Genomic DNA, 27195 nt, shown 5'->3' with positions numbered 1-27195 from the left:
TGCTAAATTCAAAACAATAACTGATTTCAGCGTCATCATCACGGCTTTTTGAGATTCAAGATGATCATTGTCAAAGGTTTGTTACACGTAGTTTGAACAATTCAGCCTGCGTAGCACTGGCAAAATTATTATATGCTGCATTATGGGAAATGTAGGATTCAGTGTTTGGAGCATCTCTACTGTTTAATCATTCTTTTCTTTAACAATCTCAGCAATGTTCACGACAGGAAACACCAGATGTGGTCCAGTTTTACTGAATACTAAAAGCCATTCATCTGCATACTTCCTACATCACATGTGCAGATTATTACTCAAAATTCCAGATAACATTACCATAACTGGGAAAATCCTGATCTGTATTATCGGTTTACTATGTCACTGGAATTCTTTGTTGGATGTTTTTCACATTCTAAACGTGTGTTAATAAAAGGTCTCATGAAACTACATTTGTCTGATTGCCTTAAATAGTAAAAGTTTTTTTTTTGTGCAATGCGATGTCCTTAATAAATCAGGAGTCTTGAACAAAGGAAGAGGGGGTGTATAAAAAAAACAAATATTCATTCATTCATTCATCTTCCAGCCCGCTTAATCCGCTAACGCAGGTCGCGGGGTGGCCAGTGCCTATCCTGGCAGTCTCAGGGCGTGAGGCGGGGGACACTCCGGGCACGACGCCAGTGTACCGCGGAGCCACATAGAAACAAACAAGCATTCACACACACACTCCTATGGTCAATTTGGGACCGGCCAATCAACCTGAAGGGCATGCTTTTGGAGGTGGGAGGAAGCCGGAGAACCCGGAGAGAACCCACGCAGACACGGGGAGAGCATGCGAACTCCGCACAGAGCAGGACTCGAACCCGGGTCCGCCGTGTTGTGAGGCAGCAGCGCTAACCACTGCGCCACCGTGCCGCAAAAAAAACAAATATAATGTTTTATAAAAAGGAGAAGGGATTGTATAGTTTTGTATAAAACAATTATATTATATGCAGGTCAGGTAAGTTGATAAGAAAACGTCTTCTAGTGGAAGAGGATAACTGGAATGTATGCATGTTTCATTCATCAGAAGTTGACATGGTTTTTGTGGCACTAATGGCAGAACGGGATGCAGAGAAGTTGAATGTATAGACTTTGGGAAAGGCAAGAAATGTCATAGAAGATGCCTGGAGCATCTCTCCCCGAACGAGAAGAACGAACAAATGAAACTGAAAGGAGCAAAGGAGAAGACCGGAGGGGTAGAGGAGAGGGGGGAACTCAGAGAGATGAAGAAAGGCAAAGAATGAAAAATGAACAAAAACGACAGAGCCGATCTCACCATCAAACAAACACTCGAGCTGGACTTCCTTTTCTGACAGACAGCAATGGAAAGGAGGAGGAAAAAAAATAAAGGGTCATCGGGAAACAAGGAGCTAATCAAAAATACTGAAAAAGTGAAGCTGTCAGACTGATCCCAGAGAGAGATATGAAACAGCTAAGTAAGCTCACAGGAAACGAAAGATCAGATAGAGGGATATTAAGAGAACTTCAGGAAGAAAAAACAATTAAGTAGAAAAATTTAGAGAAAATAAAAAGAGAGCTAATTGATTGTGCAATTTAATCCTTTAATGCTGGGTTTTTACTGTTGTTTAAGTTGCTGTATGTCATGGAACATTTATTGGGGCTCTCGTTGATCATGACGCTTCACTGAATGCACTGACACTGACTGTCTATCAAAACAGAAAGCGATATTAGCACAAATCACTGGGAAGCTAAGCTTAAAAAAACAATGTTTTGGTTTTTAATTCTTTTTCTTGAATCTCCAATCTGTACTTGCACTCCCAGTTCCTGATTATTCACCACCAAGCAGTTCTTGTGTTTTCTGGACTAACTAATTTCCCTAAATTGAAAATCTTTGAGAGGAAAAACTTTAACAGAATCTAACTTGAAGAACGAATTATACGATCATCAGTTAGGACGACAAACCAAAAGGGAGACAGCAGAAGATAGGAAGAGTAAGACAGAAACAATAGAGTCTCAATAAAACACGTGTGGGTCAGACAGCTTACCTTCACACCGTCAGACTTTTTGTTCAGTAGAGTTTTACACGCTGAAAGAAAGACGGAAAGAAAAGGTTGAAATCACACAGTCCAGATGGAACAAGATGATCAAATGAAGGGGAATCAGGTCTGGTGACAATCGGTGGAATGTTGCATTTATGACTACAAAAACAAATGACTTCCAAGTCATGGTATGAACAGGCATAATTCATGATTGATGAGTCACATCTATAGAATGGGTAGTAACAAGCTAGAGGTGGACAGATGGGGTTATAACACATGACGTATCACCTGTGGCACACACATCAAAATGCTACTAAAGTTGACGCTATACATTTTGAGGTCATTGTGCCGTCTCGTTCCTGCCGGTTAATTCAATACTTTGCCTAAAGCTTGACAACAGTGACACAAATATGAACACACAGCTGAAAACCTAACCGCAGTTAAAACCAGATTTAAATGGATGTGAAACCAACAAATACAGCTTAACAGGTTCCTGATTAAAACTGCCCAACATGCATGCAAATAAACAAGGACACACGTTCCGACTGCATAAAACACTGATCCTCCCTTACCTGCCATTCATTTAGGAGAAATGAGGGGAATGAAGAGAGCAAGAGGACAGTAAACAGTGTTTAATATCTGCATCTTCAATCTGAACAGAGGACTGAAGATGACATCAGCAGGCACAAACACCTGTCAGGTGTTCATCGAACAGAAAAAGGCATTCTGTAATCATTTTCACAGAGGTGGAGGCTTCATGCAACGACACTGGCTGAATAACACACCAGTCATGCATCATCCACTTCAGAGTCTCCATCTTAAATGTGCAGAGGAGGAGATTCCTAAATGTTACGAGACCGAGTGGAGACATTGGTCTTTTCATAAAGCTTCACACAACCCTCCCCCTTTAGCATTAAATAGTCTGAGGGGAGGTGGGTTCAGATACAGATCCTAGCAGCCCTGAACACTGGCACCCTTTGGTTTCTTGTGGTTTTGTCTGTTCACATAAGGACAACAGCAGGCGGGTGGGGGGAGGAGACAAAGAAATATAACAGAGGACACTGAGCATTCTGTTCATCCAGCTTCCCATGCAGGATGCCATACTGTACTGCACTGTGTGCTCATACACATGCTTGGCTGGCCCTTAATGCCAGAGCCATGCAGATGATCGGTTGCAGCGAGCACAGGCAGGCATCGACTGGGCATCAGCCGAAGACTGCGAATACAAACCAATACAAAGGAGGCCAAACTAGAAGACTGAAGTAGTTACACTAAACGGGGGAAATGTCATATGTGCAGCCAGAACCAGTTGTGTTAAAGCAGCTGCAGTGGATGGGAGTTCATAGGATCGCAGCAGCCGTCGCTTTAACGGCTGCAGTGTTTAAACATGGGAGATTCAAAAGTCAGTCCAGGAACGACACAAGCAGCGGCACGAGGAAGATCAAGAGCTAAGGTTCAATAGAAGTTTTCATTTACATCTTTACATGTGTGTGAGAGACGCCCCTGTACAATGATGACCATTCAAAAGAGGCTCATCAGTGTGCAGTAGCAGCAGGCAGCAGGTGGAGGGATTCAAGCAGTCAAGGCCACATGCCAATAGCCTGAATATGAAGTTGGCAGAGTACAATTCCAACATCCCCTCCAGCAGACGTACCTTCCTGTGCCATTGCGGCTGTGCTGGTGGTAGCAGCAGGGCTGGTATGCTGCCGTCCCACTATTGGACAGAGATGGATTCAGTGTGGAGGTAAAGCTGGGACAGGGGCCTCACTAAACCTGACAGCCTTTTTTAAAGTGTAATAAACTTCCACCCACTTGACAAAAATAACAACACAAGGTCTAGAACGTGTGTTTCTTTTAGGGTATAAAGCAGCAGATCGGAATTCTCATACTACCTGTGTCCCAAATTATTAAACTGATCCCAATGGACATTAACTTTATAAACAAGTTATGTATCACACAAGTCACATATTGAGACCCTCTGCTTTCTCCGAAAGAGCGGTCCTGACCAGTACGTGTAATTAGCATGGGACATAAAAGCATATGACAAAGGCATCAATGCATTAGCTTGTTAGGCTACTATCAATCCTGTACATAATGCATTCAATCAAGAGTTCACTGTGTTTTCAGTGATTAAAACTGCTTTCAGGAGGAAACCCAAGCTGAAGTTGACAAATGTGAACAGTAATAAAAAAATATGCAAGAGGACTGGATTCAGAAGGACAAGGGATATTAAAATAGCAGCACAACAGCTGGACCTAGAATTGGGCCTCTATAAGAGATCAGAAAAGTGTTGATATTTCATTATTATTAGACACCACAAAACAGATGTGTTCTGTCGCAAAACTGCCCTTTTTCTCTTAATCCAGTTGCTTTTTTGTCTTCATTCAAATATAATCGACAGGAGGGAGTCCCATTTGAAGTCTATGAGCCAATCAACCTGGCTTGAAAAGTGATGTCACTGGCAAAGCTTACCTGAAAAGTTCCTGGACACCAGCATCGTTGTGAGGATGGCTCCCTATGAAGACACGAATGTCAATATTATAAAAGTTCATGTTGTGTGTGTGTGTGTGTGTGTGTGTGTATGTGTGCTGATTCTCACTTTAAGTTTCCTCCTGGCGTTGAATTTACGCAGACACTCCACAGTCTCTTGGCGGTGCATCATGGAGGCCACAGTGGAGCGTTGCTGTATTTAGAAGTGGAAACAACATTGTGGATATACGGTACGTCAATATGAGGTCATGTAATCTCAGCACCGGTTCGCTCCTGAGACTGAGATATGCAAGGTTTCAACCAATGAGGATGAAAAGTGTGACTTACGCAGACCCAGGGATGCTTGAGGGCCTGATCAGCGGTGATCCTTTTGGCAGGGTTAATTGTTAACATCTGATTGATCAGATTCTTGGCCTCCGGGGTGACTGTGTCCCACTCTGGAGAAGGAAACTGAAACAGAGATGAAGAGGAATGTTTAACATTTATACCTTTTATTGTATGTAGTCATACACTGTATTCTGAATTATTGATCCATCCATTTTACCACCAGTTTCCAAGGTGTTTCTGTCTGTTCAGACGCATTAGGCTTGAATTTAAAGTGGAACGTTTATGCTGATGATGAACTTTCTTTTATTAATGTATAGTTGAGTGCATTTCACTGCAACACCACAAACCACTGTATCCGCACCCTGACTCAGTGCCCCCCCCACCATTGTTATTTTGAGAATGATTGATTGAGCTCATTACATTACTTCATGTTCTTAATGCACTAATCATTAGGCTAAAAATAAAAAATATGATGCTTAATAACCCAGACTTTGAATGCATGCATATTAAATCCACCAATTCACAAACTGCAGCTCATGTTGTCACAACTTAAATCTGGCCTCTGTGTCAAACAAACGATTATCTGGAAACGTTTTTTTTTTTAAATATAAAATATGTTTTGGTTTGGACATATTTTATATGTCCAAACTGAAACATATAAAATATGTCTCAGTTTGGACATTGTCACATTACTTCCTTTAATTCCTTTAAATGGAATGTTTTTAAGTATTTACATTAATTATGTATATTATCTGAACATGTGCAATATTAGTTGCTTCGCTTTGTTGACATGTCTTAGCATGAAGCGCTTCAGGTGTAGTCGTGTGCCTCCGTCTAGGTAGGTGGATGAACCATCAAACATGTTCATTCTAAAACATTAACACAACACATCAACTTTAAACATAAAATGTCAGGTATCAATTACTGACAGAAAAAAAAGAAAGAACAAAATTTGATGCATCTGCATGACAGCAATGATGCAAATCATTACAAGCGCTTGTCACAGTCACTTCATATCAATCTCATATTATGCACATTCATTAAATGTGGTTGGTTCCAATTATGGAAATTAATACTGGTAATAAATTCCTATCTCCCAGCAAACAAAGGCAAGATCTGATAAGTGTTTATTGGATTCTTATAGTGTAGCACCTTCCTACATAGCAAGATGAAAATCAAACAATAATGAGCAGCAACAAAGTACAAAATTTCAATTTAATTTCTAAACGACTTCTACAATAGAATTTGTGTGGTATTGACGAGAAGTGAACTGAATATGTGTTCAGACTGTTTATGTTCCTCTTTAATAAGATAAATTATGATTAAATATATGTCTTTGATTTCATGTTTAATCATCACAGATGGAGACTCAGCCTATCTCAGTCTATGAATACGAGCTCCACTTATCAGAGTGTCTATTAAAACTGGACCAATCAATATCTTCACATTAATAAAGGATGATATTCTCAAACAGTAGCCTTCACTTACCTCAGCAACAGACGGAGCCAAGCTTTTAATGGAATTTTATTGCAACCCAATGACTTTCAGCAGTGAAGTTTTTAATTAATTCATTTAAAGTGAAAAACCTTATGTAATATTCCATTTTTACTATCAATTTCATACTTTCCTTTTTATTTTTTCATTGTTCATTTGGAAGTATCAGCAAAACAGCAAAGTCAACATGACGTAGCATAAGAGGAAAAAGGAAAAAAAAGCTAGCAGCAGACTGAGCATGATGTTATCCAGACAGCATTAGTGCTGATATATATAGTATATTGTATATTACCCTCAAACAGCAGACATGCAGCTCACAAGTGCAGATAAAGCCAAAGGTCATCACACACAGCCAGAAATACTCACGTCGTATGCGCCAGCTTTGATTTGTTGGTACAACTTGTGTTGGTCCTCGTCCCAGAAAGGAGGGTAGCCCACCAGTAAGATGTACAGGATCACACCTTACACACCAAAATAAATCCATTTATTGTGCTCAAACTAAAAATTAAATGCTTCTTCAGGCATTGTTTTCCTGATGGTTAGAACAGAGAAGGTGAATCAGACTAACTGACCACAGGCCCATATGTCCACCGGTTTTCCATACGGGTCCTTCCTCAACACCTCTGGGGACAGGTATCCAGGGGTTCCTGCAAAACCTATGACAATACAAATAAATCTATTTTTATTTTTTTTAAAAATCAAAAAATATACAGTTTTCTGTTTACTGATTTCAGCTGGGCTATAAATCAAGACAAATCCACTACAAATGTGATCATTCTCTAAAGCCTTTATGGTGGTTTTCTTTCTGTTGTAAATACAAAGAAAATAGAAATCAATCTTGAATTTATTTATTTCTTACCAAACCATGCTTGTTGGTCCCCCTGTACCTCGATGGCCAGGCCAAAGTCTGCTAGCTTCACTGCTGCTCCCTTCATCTTACTGGCCAGGAGCAGGTTCTCTGGCTGCAGGACAAAGACAAGCAAGTTAAAACATTTCATTAAGGGTAATAAAGATACGAGTGTGGCCTCCTTCCAGAAATGTCCTGTCTGCATGACTGGATGACCTGCAAGAGCCAGACGACATCTACAGCAGTAATCAAGCATTTGGCATGTACCCCAAAGGAAATCCTTTCAGTCAGCTGTCACAGAATTTCACTGCATCATGCAAAAGAACTACTTTTTTATTGATATTTTATTTCTTCTCATTTAAGGGATACATTAACAGAAGGAGAAAATGAGGAGACACAGTAGCTTAAGTGTAATCAGACTGAAATACGCTTGTCTTTGGTCATTCATCAACACATACGGTTGATTGGTTGTTCTGTTCTTATGGGAGTTCAGTGGTCATCTGAAGTAAAATCGACCTTAATGTCCACTTTTGTTCTCTCTCTGTGACCTGTTACTCTGTTTTCTCTGTGGTAGTTAAAAGTTGATTGGTATCCAATGAATGATCAAGCAAAATCCTGGCTGAAAGAGATTCTGACCCGGCCGACAGACCTTAATTCCTGATTATTAACACCTAGTAGGACATTTTTCTCAAAAAAAGAAGCTGAAAAGCCTCCTCACACAATTCCTGCAATCTCAACCTGCCTGTGGTAAAGCCTCTGGACACACATTTTCTTTGCAGATGAATAATGGGAAAAAGCATTGCTCACTGTTGGGTACAAGCAGGACTGGATTTCTCAGCATTATGATAGCAGCTTCACGTTTCAACGGATCAAACAGCTTGGTACTTTTATTAATGGAGAAGTCTGGACTTTTGTGACAGAAAACATTCATCTAAATGGTGACGAAGAGTTGAAAGTAAAAACCAATGGCAATAAAAAGCGCCGAGCTGAACAACTTTTCCACACCCATGCTTCAAGTCATGATTTTTCACTTTATGACTGCTTTTCAATGTAAAACTTGACTTGATGTTCCTGTTCTTGACCTAAAACATGCAAGCTTGAGTAAAACTGAGGATGGGGTTAGTTGATCCTGCCCTTGCATGTTTTCTGTCAAAAGGAGACTACAGAGGGTCAATGTGCAATATGAGGGTGAAGCAGCAAACTGTTGTGTCCAAGCTCATGCTAGCTAGCCTCTCCACTGGTAACAGGTACAATCTTATAGCATAAATAATGTCTCATGAGCAAGAACACTGGAAGGTAGCCCTGCAGTGGTTCACCACGCACACAACATCACCTCAGACAGACAGTCAGAGGATATCTGAGGCAACCGTCTCTGTGCTCTGGATCTGCTTGTTCTCTACGGTCAGTCTTGTTCTCTCTCTCCATCGAGTTGACTATGACCATCATATACAATAGTTGTTCATTCCTCCCCCAAAGGTGAAGTGAGAGAAGGGGGGAGTCTGCTCACAGGCAGAGAGCTGGAGTGAAAGCAACAGAAGAAGAGAGCGATAAACCGATAGAGACAGATAGAGGGGAGGTGGCATAGTGCTCCCTATGCTGGAGCTGCAGCAGCCGGGTGACCTCGCCCCACAGTTACCATGGTAACCCAGCCTCCCACCAGCCAACAGCATTCAACTCTTTTCTCTCTAATTCTTGTTTTCCCTTCAGCGAGCGGCCCTCCCAAGATGACAGGAAGGCAAAAACATAAAGAGTGTGTTTGTGATGTCACCGCTCTCCATGACACACTTTGCTGGCGTCACTGGTGTTTTTACAGCGACACCTTCGGCTGCTTTACTGCCTAGTTACACATGGCTGTTGATGATGATTGACTGGACAGTTTAACAAAAAATAATTCTAACAAATGTCTTTGAGGACTGAAAAAATATATTCTTTAAATGTTTCAGTTAAAGATTTATATGTATATTATATGGTGTCTATCCATCCATCTTATATTAAATATATTTACATACACAGCATATATGCAACATTATTGAGGGCCAGATCAAGAGGCACAAACAAATTCATGCCAGGCAACAACAGGTCAACTAAGTTCAATCTAATATCTTTAATATTTAAACTCTACTTCTTCAGAATTATATTGTTCACTTTTACCTATTGAGGTACAATTATCAGTGTTTCAGTGCCTTCAGATGAAACTACAGAAAAAACAAATCCCCTGCTTCATGTGGTGTCAACATGGACAGTAGCATGCAGTGCACAGCTGGTATCGCTCTTGGTGCTTTCTGTCCATACCCTCGTGTGTATTAACTGTCAATACAAACACAATGCACAGCTTTGTATTAGTACTCCAGGCGGTGTGTGAAGTGGGCTGTCTTGCAGTCAGTTCAGGCGGTGGTCAGGTTGGTTTCCGTCTGGATGGGTCAGGGTAGCTGAATTAGCCAGTGGGTGTGGATCATGTCAGATCCTTGATGAGTCATTATGGGATGTCTGCCTTTGTGATGCATTTGTTTGTGACGGCTTCTCTGACTCTCAGATCTAGCTTGGCCACACTGTTGTTTTTGTCTTCTTCTCATAATATCATTCAGGTCTTTTCACACTCTCACTCATTTACATCCTACACCTGGTTGGACCTGTCTTGTTCTATGAGTTTTTTTTCCATGTCCTCTCTTTAATTTCACCTTTTCTGCACTAGGGCTCCTTTCTATCCAGGCTTTGCAGATCTTTGCATTTAGCCCTCTTCTTCAAGAGGGACGATCACTGCAGGAGTACTGCCTTGACCATTGAATCAACAAAATGCTGTTCAGAGGGTGACTGCGCCATGCATCTTCTATATGTACTTAAAATTTAAAGTCTCAACTATGATACTGCGCTTGTAAATGCTAATGCAACATACAGTAGATGAGGTCTGAGTATATGCAGACAGTTGTACGTTACCAATTAATGAAATTAATTTCTGTTCTCTGCTCTGAATTATCATTATCGTCTGTCTAAAACCATTACTTTTATTACAACGTCCATGTGCATGTTAATGACGTGGAACGTTACACCAGTCAATTACAGTCAATTTAATATTAAAATAGATTTTAAAAGTTACTACATATCATGGAATAAAATATTATAAATCTGAAAATAGAAATGGAAACAAACATGATTAAAGTCAAATGACGTTGATATAGAGGCCAGACCACTTTTGGTTCCTGGACGGGGTGAACGGTCTTTGCTTGTGGGGGAAATCATCACTGGCCATAATCTCACCCACCGACCCGCTATTAATAGCAACCGGTCTGCTTTCGTCACTCCTCAGCAACGCAGCAAAATACAGAGAGGGACAAAGAGTAGACAGAAGAGAGGACAAATAAGAATAGAGAAAGAAGAGAACAGAGAAATAAAGAGGGGAGAAAGCAGGTGAAGAGAGAGGAGATGACGCTAGTCCCTTAAATAGGTTTTAATAACACAGCCAGATGTCTGAGTTTGTGAATGTGTGTGTGTTTAGATATATTGTGATCCCTTACTGTTCACCTTCATTCACAAAAAAAGGTAAATTTAACTGATTTTTGCACAATATGTTAATCAGTACAACCAAACGTTCATCACCACCGTATGATTAGCTTACCTTGAGGTCCCTGTGCACTATGTCATGCTGGTGGATGTGACTGACGCTCTCAAGGATCTGATTGATGCAGTGGCTGGAGGAGACAAAGAGGGATGAGAAACAGAGGAGAGACCAGTCTGTCAAACCGCAACAGCTACTTTAGACAGTGGAGTAGGAACTGAAGAAGAAAAATAAATCAACACAGTGTCCTTTGTGAATGTGAACTGAGCACAAAGATGTGAAAGCCCTCTGAGATCATCTGAGAATGCTTTAGCTCCATATATTACATCTTCTCCTTCTCTATGACGGTAGCACTTTTGCACTTTGCACGGTAGCACTTTCCCCCTTTAAATGCTTTTGAATACAGACATGGATGCAAACTCATTGTGCTAAGTGGAGTTTTAGTGACCTTCATGAATCACCAAACCATCTATGATTTGCAACATGAAATCATTTCCTCTTTTTCTCTGGTCTTGATGGTCCTTTCTTTTTAAACTATGTGACATCAGCTGAGGTGAAGGCAGGAGAATGCAGTGTTGTACTTTCTCTGATTCATTTGCCACAAATTGTCATTTGTTCAACAGTGTTCCTTATTCCTTTAAAAATTTTAAAATTTGAAATATCTTAAGCTGCATTCCTGCTACTTATTTTAAATGGATGTGCGTAATGGCCATAAATTGTCTCTTAAAATGTTTTAAGATGATATGTCTGGGGTCGGCAAAGCTAAACACCCTGGATTCAAATGTCAACCTTAGGAAGAAGGGCTTCTAGAAGGATTAGATTTGCATCTGTAGTGTTGCTTAATTTCTCTGTATTGTGATATTGTAAATAAACCAAAACAAAAAGCCAAAAAAAGGAGAATTGAACAGGCAAAAATGAAAATGAAACAAACTTTCAAAGTATTATTTTTCTTCATATCCTCATTTTTACTTGGTTATCATGGAAAATTCATACATTCATTCATTCATGAAGGAATGAATGAATTTTCCATGGCAGCTAATGGACAGAAAAATTGCCAAGCAGGACGTTTCATGTGCGACATAATAAGCATAACACACGGTACCTGGCATCTGCCTCGCTGTAATACTCTCTGGCAACAATATCCTCAAACAGTTCTCCTCCAGTCACGCTGCAAACACAAAAGCCAAGCCAAGTTTAGATTGTGGAGCAAGGTGGACACAACTGAAGACACATTGACTACAAGAAAATGTAACTAACATAAAATGGTATTTAATATTTATATAAATTTTAATATAAAATATTTAACAAACGCCCCTTATTTTCAGGGGAAATCAATTCACATTAGATGCAATAAATGTTACACAGCTGTTCTTCTACAGATGAAAACACATGTTGTATTGCTACACACAATTCAATCGTGGCAGCTTAGAATACAGCCTGATACTCTGATGAAACTCATGGAGTCGTAGATTACTTGTAGCTAAGGTGAAGGAATTCACCCTGGAGCAAACCTTCAGCCTGAACCTGCAACCTGTGCGCCTGTTTGATTTACTTACAGATCAAACACCAGGTAATGAAAGCCTTCCTCTGAGATGCTGTCATGGAGCCGCACTAGTGAGACAAAAATAAACTTCAGTCAGATGTGAGGTCATAAATTAACCACTGAATGGAAACATCACCTTACAGAAATGTTTATTTCAGCATGTCAGTGAATAAATATTACTTGTAAGATACAGGTACTGGATATAGTGCAGATCAATAGTCATTCCTGCCATCTGAAATTATCCACTACTTGATACTACAATCAACTTCTAAAGCATGAAGCAGGAATGAGCTTTTAGATAACAAAGGGTTGCTTTGTTTGGGTCATCAGGAAAAAAAAGTGGCACAAGTAATTTCCTCCACAAACAACAAAAGGAAAGCTAAATGTAAGTGGAAGGGTGGGCTGTTTTTGTTCATATTTAAGCAACAGTGAGCAAAAAGCACACTTAGCTTTCTTTTATCAATTTGATTCTAATCTTATGAGAAATTATGTTATTTTATGATGGGATTTTGAACTGCTGACATCTTCAAGAGTTCTCTATGGGTGAGTTTCAGGTCACAGCTGCAAGATTTTCGATGTGCTTTATGTTTGTGATGGATGTTCGTTTAAAGCTACGATAAATCTGCCTGGTCTTAGTTGAGGTTATTGAAATTTATGGTTTTGGAGTTTTAAACCAGTTATTTCATGAGGTGAACGTAGACTTCGACCTCTCTGTGGTCTAATAAAAGTGATTTATCACATTCATTAAGTATGACAGTACAATTTTTGGCATTTCAACACAGCTTTTATGAAGGTCAGACAAAAAGCAAGAAACAGATGAATTAATAAAATAAAAGGTTTTATTCCAAATACAGCTGTGAGGTCTGTGAGACTGGCACAATAACACAGTAAGTCCAGTTTCAACAAAGCCCGCAGATCAAGGCTACAAACTCAGATTAAAATCCATCACACCTTTTACGTCTAAGAATCTTTTTTTTTATGATCAGCAATAATAAACGTCTGATAGCCAACTGACTCCCAAAGATGACTCACCTATGTTTGGATGTTTCAGCAGACGACAAATTCTGGCCTCCCGCTCCAGTTTCTGGTGATCTGATGAGGGAAGAGCAAAGAGGAACTCCAGTGTATTACGTGTACGAGGACACTTGTGACAGTGATTTTTCAACATCATGAACAGATATAGTGCGAATAAATAATAATGAAGAATAATAAATTACACGCTTATTTTGACGGATATAAAGTTGAACAGGACCAGAGGGGAGAGTGGAACAGTTTGAGAGTTGAAGAGGCAAAATACAGACAGACAGACAATCTAGGCTAAGAGAGACAGACAGAGAGAGAGAGACAGTCATGCCCCTGCTTTTTGCACTTACTGAAATTAGTGTTGTGGGTCTGGCCTTAATATGATCAGAGTCATGATTTTAATGATGAAGAGAGGATGTGTGGATATGTGGATGTGTGTGTGTGTGTGTGTGTGTGTGTGTGTGTGTGTGTGTGTCTGTGTGTGTGTGTGTCTTGTGTGCGCTAAGCAGGGCAGGCAGATTAGTTGCAGGCCAGATACAGTACGGTGGATGACACCTCCTGGACGGTGTCAGAGGTCATTCTGCCACCCATCAGCGGCTGCTGCCGCTGGGACAGATGGACTGCTGATATGAGTGTGTTACGATGCTGTACTTGCTTTTGGACGTGTGTGTGGGCATGATAATAAAGACACAGAACAATGCAGGGTCCATCCAAGATTTTGGACAGAGCCATGGTGAGATATCCATTAGCAAAAACATACGATTCTAAATAAAAAGTGTGTGACTTTTTCTTCTGTAGTCCATTCATTGTTTGGGGGAGAAACAGCTCACCTTCCTCCACCTTGACCAGTCCTCCAATCCAGAGGAACTATCCCGAACAACTCAGAAGTCAAGCTCTTTTGTCAAGCATGCATAGTTAGGACCGCACACACTAATCTGGACCAATGTGTTGAAAGCATTAAAAATGTAAGCTCTCTACAGACATTCCACATTCTTCTGCTCAAAGCCAAAACAAGCTATTCTGACTACTTGAATTCTGAAAAGAGAGAAACTAAGAAACTAAAACGTTTCAATAAAAAGGTGAGATAATGAACACAGATTTAAACTGAGCAGAGAAAAAACAAAGGCTCTTGAAAAAGGGTCTCGTAAAAAACATGGAAGACCACCTTCAGTTATGAAGGACGCACAACTCTTTAGTGCACCTGACTTTACCAGACTGTGATAAATGGACGGATGGGTGGAAAAAAGACAATTTCATTCCACAACCACTGACAAAGACGGTGAATCCACATGGCTTCTTCTTCTACTTCCAGCTGCACCATATTCCCGGTCCACGATATATTTTTACACCATGAAAAGCCTTTTGCAGAAAATGTAAAAGATTTCATTACTTTGGCAACACAACACTACACAAACATGTTTTATGAGAAGAAGCAATACGCTGTTATGGGTTTGGCAGCTAAAACTGTACCAGCTGATCTTTAAATAGTCAGTGAGTCAATCTGCAACTCTGTCCCCTCAGGGATAATCAGAGACGGAACACAGGCAACAAAAGATCATAGTTGCCATGTACCATTCTTCATCTGCTGATTAGAGCCAACCTGGCAACCTGCGTCCTAAGCATGGCAGGATATTAGCATAATGAGTTGTTGATTAAACGTAACAAGAACACATAGAACAGTTTCTCATTTGTTTTAGTCTGGAGCCACCAATGCACAGTAGCTATTGTTCCATGGTAGTTGCACACATCTAACCCAACTAAATTTCCATAGCTCTCAGTATTATGTTAACCAAGTATTTAGTATATCACAAAAACTTGAATCCATAATATTGACACATTAGTTCAGTCCTGGTTGTTTGCTTACTGAAGTAAGTGAACATGATTTCTAATGAAAGAGGTCAAAGCTACAAACACTTGAATGTCGTCCTTCAGAAGGTCTGTAGGGAAGGAAGGATAATGTTCACACGCATGAACACATCCATGCCTCACAATCGAGACGGCTGTGTGACGTAGATGTTCATTTATACAACCTTGATAAGACTGCACAGATAACAAGGGCACCCTGTAAAACATTAATAAAACAGAGCCTGAAAAATGTTGGGACGGGGCAACAAAAGACAGCCTGGATGTTCTCTGGGTAAAGAAGTTCAACAGTAGAATTAACAGAGCCACACAAGGACATCCTCCAAACATTCAGGATTTCCTAAATAAAGATGGGGAATGGTACCATTTAGTATATCAGTAGTATAGTATTGAGTACTGAAAATAGCTATGTTCAGAAACAGTGGATTAACCACGTTCTAATGATCTACTCTCACAAACTCTCATGAGAACCCATGTGAAATTTTGGTGTATTCCTACCAACCAACCAACAAACCAACAATCAAACGAAGAAAAGGTCAGCTAAAAGAATCAGTTCCATCTGAAAACATTTAGTCTGAGCATCAATCTCATGCACGCAATCTGAATGCATTAAGATCCACACAGCATCAATGTTGGAAACTGTAGGCTAGACTGCGAGACATCCAGTCATTAAATATGTAAGTTACATGTCATATTAAATTCATCCACATGCATTTACTTGGCAGTGGGATTGTGTATGAGTGTGTGTGCGTTTGTTTTGTTGTACATGTCTTTTTTCATTTGAGCAAAACCATTAGACAACCTAATGATTCCATTTGAAGCCTTTAGCAGGGCCCCAGTCAATGAAAATAGAGCTGTGAGCACAACTAAAAGCATGTCACTCAGCCTTATTGCTAATTGCTGCTGCTCACAAATGTTTTTTGGATTGTCTGATTCTGACGAGTCCTCAAAACCCTCTGGGGAAAACTGGGTGTGGTCAGGGATAACATCCACTCAAACAGAAACTACTGAAATGATACTACTATGTAAATATTCCCGCTAGCATGTTCTAAAGTCACTTTCTTTTCTTTATGTTCTACAGAGGCTTTTGATGGGATTCGTGTGCATGCCAATAGTCTATGCAGCTGTGACATTGTGAGTTTCTGAGCTGCACCAGACAGGCATGATGATTCAGATTCTTCATCATTATCTATGCTTGACCAGGGTGGGGCAGTCCATCACTTCTTATTGGGCTATTGCTGGTTTAGTATTCACTTTTTCAGTGATACGTCTGGTGAGCTGTCCTACCTTCATGTCTTATACAGAAGAGGTTATGACCGTGTCTCTGGGCATCTGGAAGACACTTCATTACAGTTGAGTAGGGCTTGTTCTACACTGCAGGGTAATGTCTTTTTATCTGAGGGTAAGACAGCATAAAAGGATGTCCAACTGATACAAGATAAATGAATGACAGACTTCACAGAAACAGAAAAAATGACAGACTTGAAGTCAATGCCACTCAAGGCAGACAAGACTATTAATAGATCCAATCCTCCGGCTTACACCCCTGAATTGCACTGACCTGGTCTGCCCTGGATCACCTATCAGAGGGGGACACACACAGAAACCAGATGTGAAACAGACACAGAGAATGACAGGTGGAAGTGCAGCAAGAGATGAGAGAGTCAGCCATCGGTGGTTCGAATTCCGCTCCCGCCAGGACATCCCTCGGAGTATGAGCTGACGGTGGTAAGTGTCAGCTCACCTCCCAGCCACCCGCTACTGTTCTTTGTGTGATGTGATTTTACTAGTTGCATGCTTACAGGCCCCTACTGTGTTGTGTTCAGGGGCCTGTATTCAACTATGTGTGTATGCATGACTAACTGAAATGTAACCAGATGCAAAAAAGTATAGTATAGAGTGTAACGATGGACTTTCTTTCTTTCTTCTTCTTGTTAGAACCCCATCCATCAACAAGTAACTCCAGTCAAATGTCCTGCTGCTGTGAAAGGACAGGTTGGTGTTAGTGGGCCTGTGTTCTGCTCATGTCACCTACTTAAACCTGACAGCATAAAGATGTAAAGGGATAAAGTAACTGAAAAATAGAGATAATGAATTGCCCCTTCTCCCTTTACCCATCCCTGAGGAGAATCTTTTTTAATCCAATCTCTGCGGTATGCAAATCAAACAGACACCCCAGTTCTGCTCTACCTGGCCCCTGAGATGCAGACCTGAAGTTCTGCTACAACCAATCTAAGAAAAACAAAAGAAGTGTCAAGCTAGAAGCACAGTCAGGTTAAACAAAGATCAAGGTCAGCGCGCAAACATGCACAGAATAGTAGATGTTTGTGAGCTTTTATGTTCGTCATACCCCTTTGGTTTGTCTTTCGCTTTTAGTGACAAACACATCTGAGACAGATGGGAATGGCAGCAGTCTAAGTGAAGTACAGACTTAATATCAGCGCCAGATGAAAAATGAAAGAATGACTACGCAGCGCTCGAAATTAACTTTTTTTCTTGGTAGCACTGGTGTTCCCAAATTTAGAAGTTAGTAGCACCAGCAAAGACTTTAGGAGCACCTACCCAAAAGCAAGGCAGTGACGGAGCAATAGAGACCGCTCCATCCATCTCCGTTCCGCGCCTCTCTCCTTCACCCAGGAGAGCCGCCGCAGTTGCGCTCTCATTGTTTCCTGGCAGGACCACAGGAGCACGGTCTCACAAAAAAAGGCGCACTACATTTTTTTCCCTGGTCGCACCGGTGCTCCCAAATATATTTAATAGTCACACTGCTAAAAATTTGGGTGCATATGCGACCAAAATGGGTGCAATTTCAAGCCCTGACTAAGGCACTACAAGTCATCCCCAGGTGATCATGAATTCAACTGTTAATCAGTCCAAGTGAAACTGTCCGACAAAAAAGGTCAGCCCGGCCATCTGACAGGACTATCACGCTCGTTTGAACAAGAGAAAAAAGGGTAAGAACAACAGTTTGGCATCTTCTGAAGTGCAGTCCTTCTCTGCAGGACTGACTGTGTTTATAGTTAATAACTCTCACCACAGAAGTGAACAGCAACAGGCATACACCCTTGTTTACAGCAGCACACACACACACACACACGCACACACGCACACACACGCACACACACACACACACACACACACACACACATACAAACAGTGGATTTACTGCTGACATGAGGGCACACCAGGTACCGTGGGTTATGTCAATGTTGTTATGGCATAATCAAGATTTATGCTGGAGTGCACAGACAGAGCTGGAGGGGACTAATTCTAAACTCTGTCAGGTGGTTCCACATTTCAAGTCATGATTTTCTCTCTCGGTTCTTTTCATTTCATGCTTTTTAGGACATTTTAGCCATAACCACCATGAATTCTAGAAACTCAACCAAAATTCCTTTTGCTTACTGGGTTCAAAGAATAAAATGCATATAGTACTGACAATAAACACAGTACTGATGAAACCATTTACCTATCTGGCAATTATTAGCAATAATAAAGCACAAAGTGAGGTCATTCAATGCCATCTTGTTCAACCAACAGTCTGAATCTCTGTTATAAAACGTGACAGACGAAGCACAGATCCAAGCTTCAGCTCACTCAAAATATTGTTAAACTTAGGGATAAAACTTTGTACCTCAGTAATTTAATTCATTCTTATATTTACTCAGCACCTTAATGTGGTTGACTTGGCTTAACTTTAGTATCTTTTGCCAAAATGAATCTAGTGAATCATAGTGTGGGGTTTTTTTATTAAAAGAAGCAGATAATTCTATGATGAAACTGCGCTTTTCTGCCAAGCCAAGCCTCAAAATATCAGCCATTAACGCAGAAACTAAAATAAACCTATTTAAACTGAACACCTGTATGGAAATGTTACCTGCAGATGCTCTATTACACTCAAGAACAGGTGAGGCTGATGGTGAGGAGTTACAGACGTGGCTGAGTGGAGAACAGCAGCTATACAAAACACTGCTACCCCTACAAAACTGTCTTCTATGAAGGTGTTCTGTGACTGTCAGAATCCGTTTTAACCTCCATTATTCATCACATTTAAACCGAGAAAATCCTTAGCATTACTCTTGCATCATGATTTCATCATGTTTGTCCAGTCACCCCAGAGTAATGCTCTTAGACTGGGGTCACTGTTCTTTTAAAATGATGGATTAGAACAGATATTTGTGCAAGAGAAAGACGTCGGAAAAATTGCTGACATCCCCAAAAGTACTGATAAATATAAGCAGGAGCCACATGTGTTCTTCCTCATTATCTCAAATGCAAATACAGTATATCGTGAGGTTAAATCTCCATTTCAATGTTTAAAAGTTTAAATCAAGTTATAGAGTTTAGTGGATGATAAATCTGGCCATGATTTTAGACGTTGAATTTGTGTTTCTTTTATTTTTAGCAAATTGAGAAGTATTTTCAGGTTTACAGTGACATCTTTATTGTAACCACAAGAGGACACAAGCCAGTGTCTTATTGTGCCTGTCCCAAGCCCGGATAAATACAGAGGGTTGCGTCAGAAAGGGCATCCGGCGTAAAACTGTTGCCAAATCAAACATGCAAATCAAACCTATGACTTCCATACCGGATCAGTCGAGGCCCGCGTTAACAACCACTGCCATTGTTGCTGTTGACCTACAGGGTGCCGGTGGAAATTGGACTACTGTTCGTCGAGGAAAGAGAGGAGGAAAGTGTGATCGTAGGAAGAGAGTGAAGAGGAACGCCAAGAGTATAGGACACAGAGTAGGAACATTGAATGTTGGAACTATGACAGGAAAAGGTAGAGAGTTGGTTGACATGATGCAGAGAAGGAAGGTAGACATACTGTGTGTCCAGGAGACCAGGTGGAAAGGTAGCAAGGCTGGAAGTTGAGGAGCAGGGTTCAAGTTGTTCTATAATGGTGTAGATAGGAAGAGAAATGGAGTAAGAGTTATCTTGAAGAAGGAGTTTGTTAGGAATGTCCTGGAGGTAAAAAGAGTGTCAGAGTGATGAGTCTGAAGCTAGAAATCGAAGGTGTGATGTTCAACGTTGTTACTGGGTATGCTCCACAGGTAGGATGTGAGCTGGAGGAGAAGGAGAAATCCTGGTTGGACTTTGATGAAGTAATGCAGAGCATACCTAGAAGTGAGAGAGTTATCATTGGTCCAGACTTCAATGGACATGTTGGTGCAGGAAATAGAGGTGATGAGGAGGTGATGGGCAGGTTTGGTATCCAGGAACACAGAAGGACAGATGGTAGTTGACTTTGCAAAAAGCATGGAAACGGCTGTAGTGAATACTTTCTTCCAGAAGAGGCAGGAACATAGGGTGACCTATACGAGTAGTGGTAGGAGCACACAGGTAGACTACATCTTGTGTAGACGGTGTAATCTGAAGGAGATCAGTGACTGCAAAGTAGTGGTAGGCGAGAGTGTAGCCAAACAGCATAGGATGGTGGTGTGTAGGATGACTTTGGTGGTGAGGAAGATGAAAAGGGCAAAGGCAGAGCAGAAGACAAAATGGTGGAAGCTGAGTGTTGCATGACTTTTAGGAAGGAGTTAAGACAGACTCTGGTTGGTAAGGAGGTGCTTCCAGATGACTGGACAACTACAGCTAATGTGATCAGGGAGACAGGTAGGAGAGTACTTGGTGTGTCATTCCGAAGGAAAGTAGATAAGGAGACTTAGTGGTGGGATGAGGAGGTACAGGAGTATATACAGAGAAAGAGGTTAGCTAAGAAGAAGTGGGACACTAAGATGCAGCGTAAGGTGAAGGTAGAGGTAGCAAAGGCCAAACAAGGGGCTCATGATGACTTGTATGCTAGGTTGGACAGTAAGGAGTGAGAGACTGATCTATACAGGTTGGCAAGACAGAGAGATAGAGATGGGAAGGACGTGCAGCAGGTTAGGGTGATTAAGGATAGGGATGGAAGTATTGACAGGTGCCAGTAGTGTGATGGGAAGATGGAAAGAGTAGTTTGAAGAGTTGATGAACGTGGAAAATGAGAGAGAACAAAGACTAGAAGAGATGACTGCTGTGGACCAGGAAGTAGCAAAGATTAGTCAGGATGAAGTGAGGAGGGCATTGAAGAGTGGAAAGTCAGTCGGTCCTGATGATATACCTGTGGAGGTATGGAAGTGTCTAGGAGAGGTGGCAGTAGAGTTTCTGACTGGGTTGTTCAATGGGATCTTAGATAGTGACAAGATGCCCGAGGAATGGAGGAGAAGTGTGCTGTTGCCCATTTTTAAGAACAAGGGAGACGTGCAGAGTTATGGCAACTACAGAGGAATAAAGCTGATGAGCCATACAATGAAGTTATGGGAAAGAGTAGTTGAAGCTAGACTAAGGGCAGAAGTGAGCATTTGTGAGCAGCAGTATGGTTTCATGCCAAAAAAGAGTACTACAGATGCAGTATTTGCTTTGAGGATGTTGATAGAGAAGTACAGAGAAGGCCAAACGGAGCTGCATTGTGTTTTTGTAGATCTGCAGAAAGCTGATGACAGGGTGCCCAGAGAGGAACTGTTGTATTGTATGAGGAAGTCTGGAGTGGCGGAGAAGTATGTTAGAACGGTGCAGGACATGTATGAGGACTGTAAGACAGTGGTGAGGTGTGATGTAGGTGTGACAGAGGAGTTCAAGGTGGAGGTGGGACTGCATCAGGGATCAGCTCTGAGCCCCTTCTTGTTCGCTATGGTGATCGACAGGCTGACAGACGAGGTTAGATAGGAATCTCCATAGACTATGATGTTTGCAGATGACATGGTGATCTGCAGTGAGAGCAGGGAACAGGTGGAGGAGAAGCTAGAGAGGGGGAGGTTTGTCCTGGAAGGAGAGGAATGAAGGTTAGCCGCAGTAAGACAGAGTACATGTGTGTGAATGAGAAGGACCCAAGTGGAAGAGTGAGGTTACAGGGAGAAGAGATCAGGAAGGTGGAGGATTTTAAGTACTTAGGGTCAACAGTCCAGAGCAATGGAGAGTGTGGAAAAGAGGTGAAGAAGCGTGTACAGGCAGGATGGAATGGGTGGAGAAAAGTGTCAGTTGTGACAGAAGAGTTTCAGCTAAAATGAAAGGTGTACAAAACTGTGGTGAGACCAGCGATGTTGTTTGGTCTAGAGACAGTGTCACTGAGGAAAATACAGGAGGCAGAGCTGGAGGTAGCAGAGATGAAGATGCTGAGGTTCTCTTTGGGACGTAGACGTGATGTAGTCCTTTGGCCTAGGGGAAGACCAAAGAGGAGGTTTATGGATGTAGTGAAAGAGGACATGAAGGTAGTTGGTGTGAGAGAAGAGGATGCAGAAAACAGGGTTAGATGGAAACAATTGATTCGCTGTGGCGACCCCTGAAGGGAAAAGCCGAAAGGAAAAGAAGAAGACAGTGACGTCTTTATTGCTGTAAACCCATGATGTTTAGAACTGCTTTATTCAGTAGGACTTTCCTTACAAAAAAGAAACTTTAGGTGGGAAGACTGACGGGATGAATTCATCAGCAAAATGCAGTATCATCAATTTCCATTTAAAACACTTGTGTTAAATGTTAGCCATCATAAAATATTTTACAGTATTTTCCGCACTATAAGGCACACCTAAAAGCCTTTAATTTTCTCATAAACTGACAGTGCGCCTTATAATCCAGTGCGTCTTACATATGAAAAGGTGTTCTAAAATAGGTCATTCATTGAATGTGCGCCTTATAATCAGATGTGCCTTATAATCTAGTGAGCCTAATATATGAAAAAAAGTTTGAAAATACATCATTCATTGAAGGTGCGCCTTATAGTCCTTTTGGTGCGGAAAATACTGTAATTGTGGTCTTAAAAAGAGCAAAACCATGACAAATATCGGTCAAATTGTTGTTGTTTTCGTCCTCCAGATGTGATGCTATGCCACAACTGCCAGCTAGCTTGCATCACTTCTGTCTCCCTTTCGGCAATGTGACAGCCAATTAAAAGGAAAAAACAATCCACCATCATTAATTTAAGCTAGTTAAATATGAAATCCTTAATTTGAATTTGAGTTACAGAATCAGTTTTTCCAATGATGAATCTTGCAACTATCGATTAGAGGACTTTGCTTTAAAGACATGTGATGGTGACACTGTAATTGGCATAAAGGATAGTCGTAGATGCAAATGCTGGCATCTTTATTTCACAACATAAATAACAGGGCCTGGCAGCCCAGCCTAGATGTGTTAGAGTGCTGCCTTGATCCTGGCTTAGCAATAAGTAATCAGTGATGAGAGGCTGTTGTAGGGAGACATGCTTCAACCCTGACAATGAGCAGCTCTGAGGCCTGATCAAACACACACAAACAACCACACACACAAACGCACGCAAACTGCCTTATCTCTAGTTATTCCCTGAGAGCACAGACAATGACCTCCACTGTGTGCAGAAACTGCCGGGGCTTTTTGTTCACAAGGGTAGAAACGCACACAAACACAAAACCACACCACGACAAAAGCGTCAGGCAACTCGTGAAGCTGTGTAAAGAATGACAGCTGACGCAGGTCTTTAGGTTTAAGGACTGCTTTAATAAAATGAAAGGATGTTCAATACTTACTTTGGAGCTAGTGGAATTAGACCTGTTTACTGTGTGTGTGTGTAAAAATTTTGTATAGGTCTGACTGGACAGAATGGAAGCTTACTTTGTGTAAACAATGAGCTTTGCGCGCTGTCAAACTTTCCATAGGAGGTGTGTTGTTTTTAACATAGACAATTTAAAATGATTATTCAAACTTCATCTGAAATTGGGGCAAGGGAAAAACTGTCCAAATTTAGTAATTCTAAAATATCAGTCTCCATTTAGGCCAATAAATATCTTTAATACAGCTATTGAACATTGCTGGCATTTGATGGCTTGACTTCCATTACAATCTGAACACTTCAAGATGCACCGAGTAATTAACTGTACAATTTTATTTATTTTGACACCAAACCTTATCATCATCTTTCCTACATCTGTCTTATCCTCTCTGATTAAGCCACGGTGGATCAAAGCCTGGCCACTGTGCTTGTCAGTGCTAAGAGGCAGCAACATTTATCTAATTACAACTGAATGAGGAGAAAATTATATGACAGTCTGTTTATTTTTTTCATTTAAAAACCAAATTTGTCATGATTCAGACACCGTCCCTCCATGACATCATACATTGGATTAGGAAAAAGTGCTTACATCATTTTGGGAGTTCACAATGTAATTAAAGTTCAGTCAGTCAGTCATCTTCAGATTACCACCGCTGTATCCGCCACAGCGAGTCACGGGGAGCCAGAGCCTATCTCGGCGGCATAGGGCGTGAGACACTCTGGGCACGACGCCAGTGCAACGCAGAGCCACACACAAAGACATACAACCATGCACACACACACTCATTCATTCCTACGGGCAATTTGGAATGGCCAATCAACCTGAAGCGCATGCTTTTGGAGGTGGGAGGAAGCCGGAGAACCCGGACAGAACCCACGCAGACAAGGGGAGAGCATGCGAACTCCGCATAGAGTGGGACTCGAACCTGGGTCCGCAGTGTTGTGAGGCGGCAGCGCTAACCACTGCGCCACCGTGCCGCCCTAATTAAAATTCATTGTTGATCAAATAAAGGTTGTGCATCATTTTAAAGAGTTTAAGAATCCTGCATCAATAATGAAGTGTGTCAAGGCCGCACTTGCCTGAAAGGCATTATTGTTAGATTACTTTTATCAAAGGCCGTTGTGATTGTAACCTTGGAGGATACAATCAAGTTGAAACCTGTTGACTGTTACAGTCAACAGGTTTCGACTTCAACTAAATGATGGAGGCTGACATGTAAAAATAATTATTGTGGGGTTTTTTTCAGTTTAGATTACCAAACATTTTTAACTTGTCTAGAAGCCTGTTTAATATCAATAGAGCTCACATCAAACATATTACTGACAAAGCATACCAAATAAAGGATAATAAGCTGTGTATAAGTGATCAACAATGAGTTTATTATGTCCTCTTGGGAAAACAACAGCCTTGTGCAAAGAAATCAGATATATAAAATGACTACAGGCTGAGTAAATAATATGCACCGTTAAAAGCAAATTAAATTGATTGAATGAGTTATTTCATGCTTTTAAATTCAGGGATATCCACATGAAAATTAATCCAGCTATAACATTACTAAATACTTTCTTCCAGTTCGATATAACTTGCAATCCAACAAATGTCAGTCAGTCATCTTCAGATTACCACTGCTGTATCCGCCGCAACGGGTCACGGGGAGCCGGAGCCTATCTCGGCAGCATAGGGCGTGAGGCGGGGGACACTTCAGGCACGACACCAGTGCACCACGGAGCAACACACAAAGACATACAACCATGCACACACACACACACACACACACACACACACACACTCATTTCTACGGGCAATTTGGAACGGCTAATCAACCTGAAGCGCATGCTTTTGGAGGTGGGAGGAAGCAGAAGAACCCCGAGAGAACCCACGAAGACACGGGGAGAGCATGTGAACTCTGCACAGAGCGGGACTCGAACCCGGGTCCACCGTGTTGTGAGGCGGCAGCCTAACCACTGTGCCACCCACTCCAACAAATGTATTCCTTTTAATTTTATTTTTCCAGAGAAAAATCTGTAAAGACAGGAGGATTAGAATAAAATTTAGTTCAAGAAGTTTGCAGTGGATTTGTGCATGTGTGGTCAGGAATGCTTTTTACGAGGTGGAGGTTCGATGAAACAGAAAAATGAGAGCTTCGGTGAGAGCACAATAAGATGAGATATTTTGATCACGCACACTCACAAATGCAAAAGCACAGAAGCACGTCTGCATATACACACACACATATATAATGTAAATGTGTGTGTGTATGTACAGATATACACAGTATATACATACATATATACATACAGTATACAGTCATATATAAAAATACATGTACATACTGTATATATTCATTCATTCATTGATTCATCTTCTTTACTGCTGCTTCTGCTTTTTTTTGGGTCACAGAGGTTGCTGTAGCCAATCCCAGCTGACTTACAGGCGAGAGGCGGGAGACACTCCGGGCACGACGCCAGCGCACCATGGAGTATACATACAGTATATACATACATATATACTGTATATACACAGCATGTATACACATATATACACACAGTATATATAGTCCTCAACCTATGAAAACAATTGGCTCTGAGAGTTTGCTCATATGCTGAATTGTTCGTAAGTCCTTCCGTCTTTGAGTTGCTATGACAACCAGCTACATTGAGGTGGAATTATCCTCTACTGGAAAACAGAACAAGAAGCTCGTACTAAATCTGAGTCGAGTCTCGTAAAACCGGGACAACATTGTGGAAATATATCTTTTGTCAATGCTCAATGCAGTTAAAACAGGAAGTAGCATATCGCATTTCGAAACTCATTTCGTCCCAGATCATACCACATTAAACGTACCCAGGTTGGAATAAAACCCACATATCTAATGAAATATGAACAGGTCAGCTTAGGCCTGAGGAAACTGTAGCATTTTTCATTATTTACAACATCAATCAGCGTCCGCTGTCCTCGTCCAGCACTGTATAGCAAATGAAATTTTTATACGTTCCTTCAAGTTGGCTCCCACATGATGCCATATGCTTCGGACAGGAGGGATAATGATGAGCAGATGAAGAGAGAAAAAGAGGGCAAGATGAATATGACAGGAGAAGAGTCCAGGAAAAACTAAACCTCAGCATACACAGGCACGAGCGTGCGCACACACACGCACACGCACGCACACACACACACACACACGCAAAAATCCCTGTTTTATTTCAAACATTGAGAAAAGAGGATGGTTTGCTTACTGGTGGAGGCATTCCATCATACATGTTGTAATAAACTTCTGCTTCGGAGGATATGATCCTGACCATCTCACTCTATTTCCATAGATGCCTCTTTCTTTTTCCATATGTAAACCCCCCCATTAAATATTCACAGATGATCCATTAAACATTCACCACACAGCACTGCTACGTATCGCTGCCCTACACCAATCAGTCTCCAGAGACAGCACTAGAAGCCCA

At 41.2% G+C, this 27195-nt stretch overlaps 1 protein-coding gene across 9 annotated transcripts in view; it reads right to left on the bottom strand.

Moving 5' to 3' along the window:
• Window positions 1–27195, bottom strand: part of LOC137604280 (calcium/calmodulin-dependent protein kinase type II subunit gamma-like) — a 42619-nt gene that overhangs the window by 10017 nt on the left and 5407 nt on the right. For 4 of the 9 annotated variants that reach the window (XM_068328335.1, XM_068328344.1, XM_068328338.1 and 1 more), the window contains exons 3-14: window positions 13323–13382; window positions 12304–12358; window positions 11850–11915; window positions 10808–10880; window positions 7207–7309; window positions 6920–7003; window positions 6714–6808; window positions 4854–4976; window positions 4636–4719; window positions 4509–4551; window positions 3691–3750; window positions 2043–2083 (exon numbers count right to left, since the gene is read on the bottom strand). In XM_068328335.1, the coding sequence (XP_068184436.1) occupies window positions 2043–2083; window positions 3691–3750; window positions 4509–4551; window positions 4636–4719; window positions 4854–4976; window positions 6714–6808; window positions 6920–7003; window positions 7207–7309; window positions 10808–10880; window positions 11850–11915; window positions 12304–12358; window positions 13323–13382 (887 nt within the window). Of the gene's footprint in view, window positions 1–2042; window positions 2084–3690; window positions 3751–4508; window positions 4552–4635; window positions 4720–4853; window positions 4977–6713; window positions 6809–6919; window positions 7004–7206; window positions 7310–10807; window positions 10881–11849; window positions 11916–12303; window positions 12359–13322; window positions 13383–16463; window positions 16573–16737; window positions 17095–27195 lie in introns of those variants that run through there. The other 5 variants (XM_068328336.1, XM_068328337.1, XM_068328342.1 and 2 more) reach the window with 2 other exon arrangements.

The sequence above is a fragment of the Antennarius striatus genome, chromosome 11 (assembly GCF_040054535.1).
Source record: "Antennarius striatus isolate MH-2024 chromosome 11, ASM4005453v1, whole genome shotgun sequence".
Classification (NCBI taxonomy): domain Eukaryota; kingdom Metazoa; phylum Chordata; class Actinopteri; order Lophiiformes; family Antennariidae; genus Antennarius; species Antennarius striatus.
Note: the sequence above shows the minus strand (reverse complement) of the source record. Positions and strands in the feature narration are given on the sequence as shown.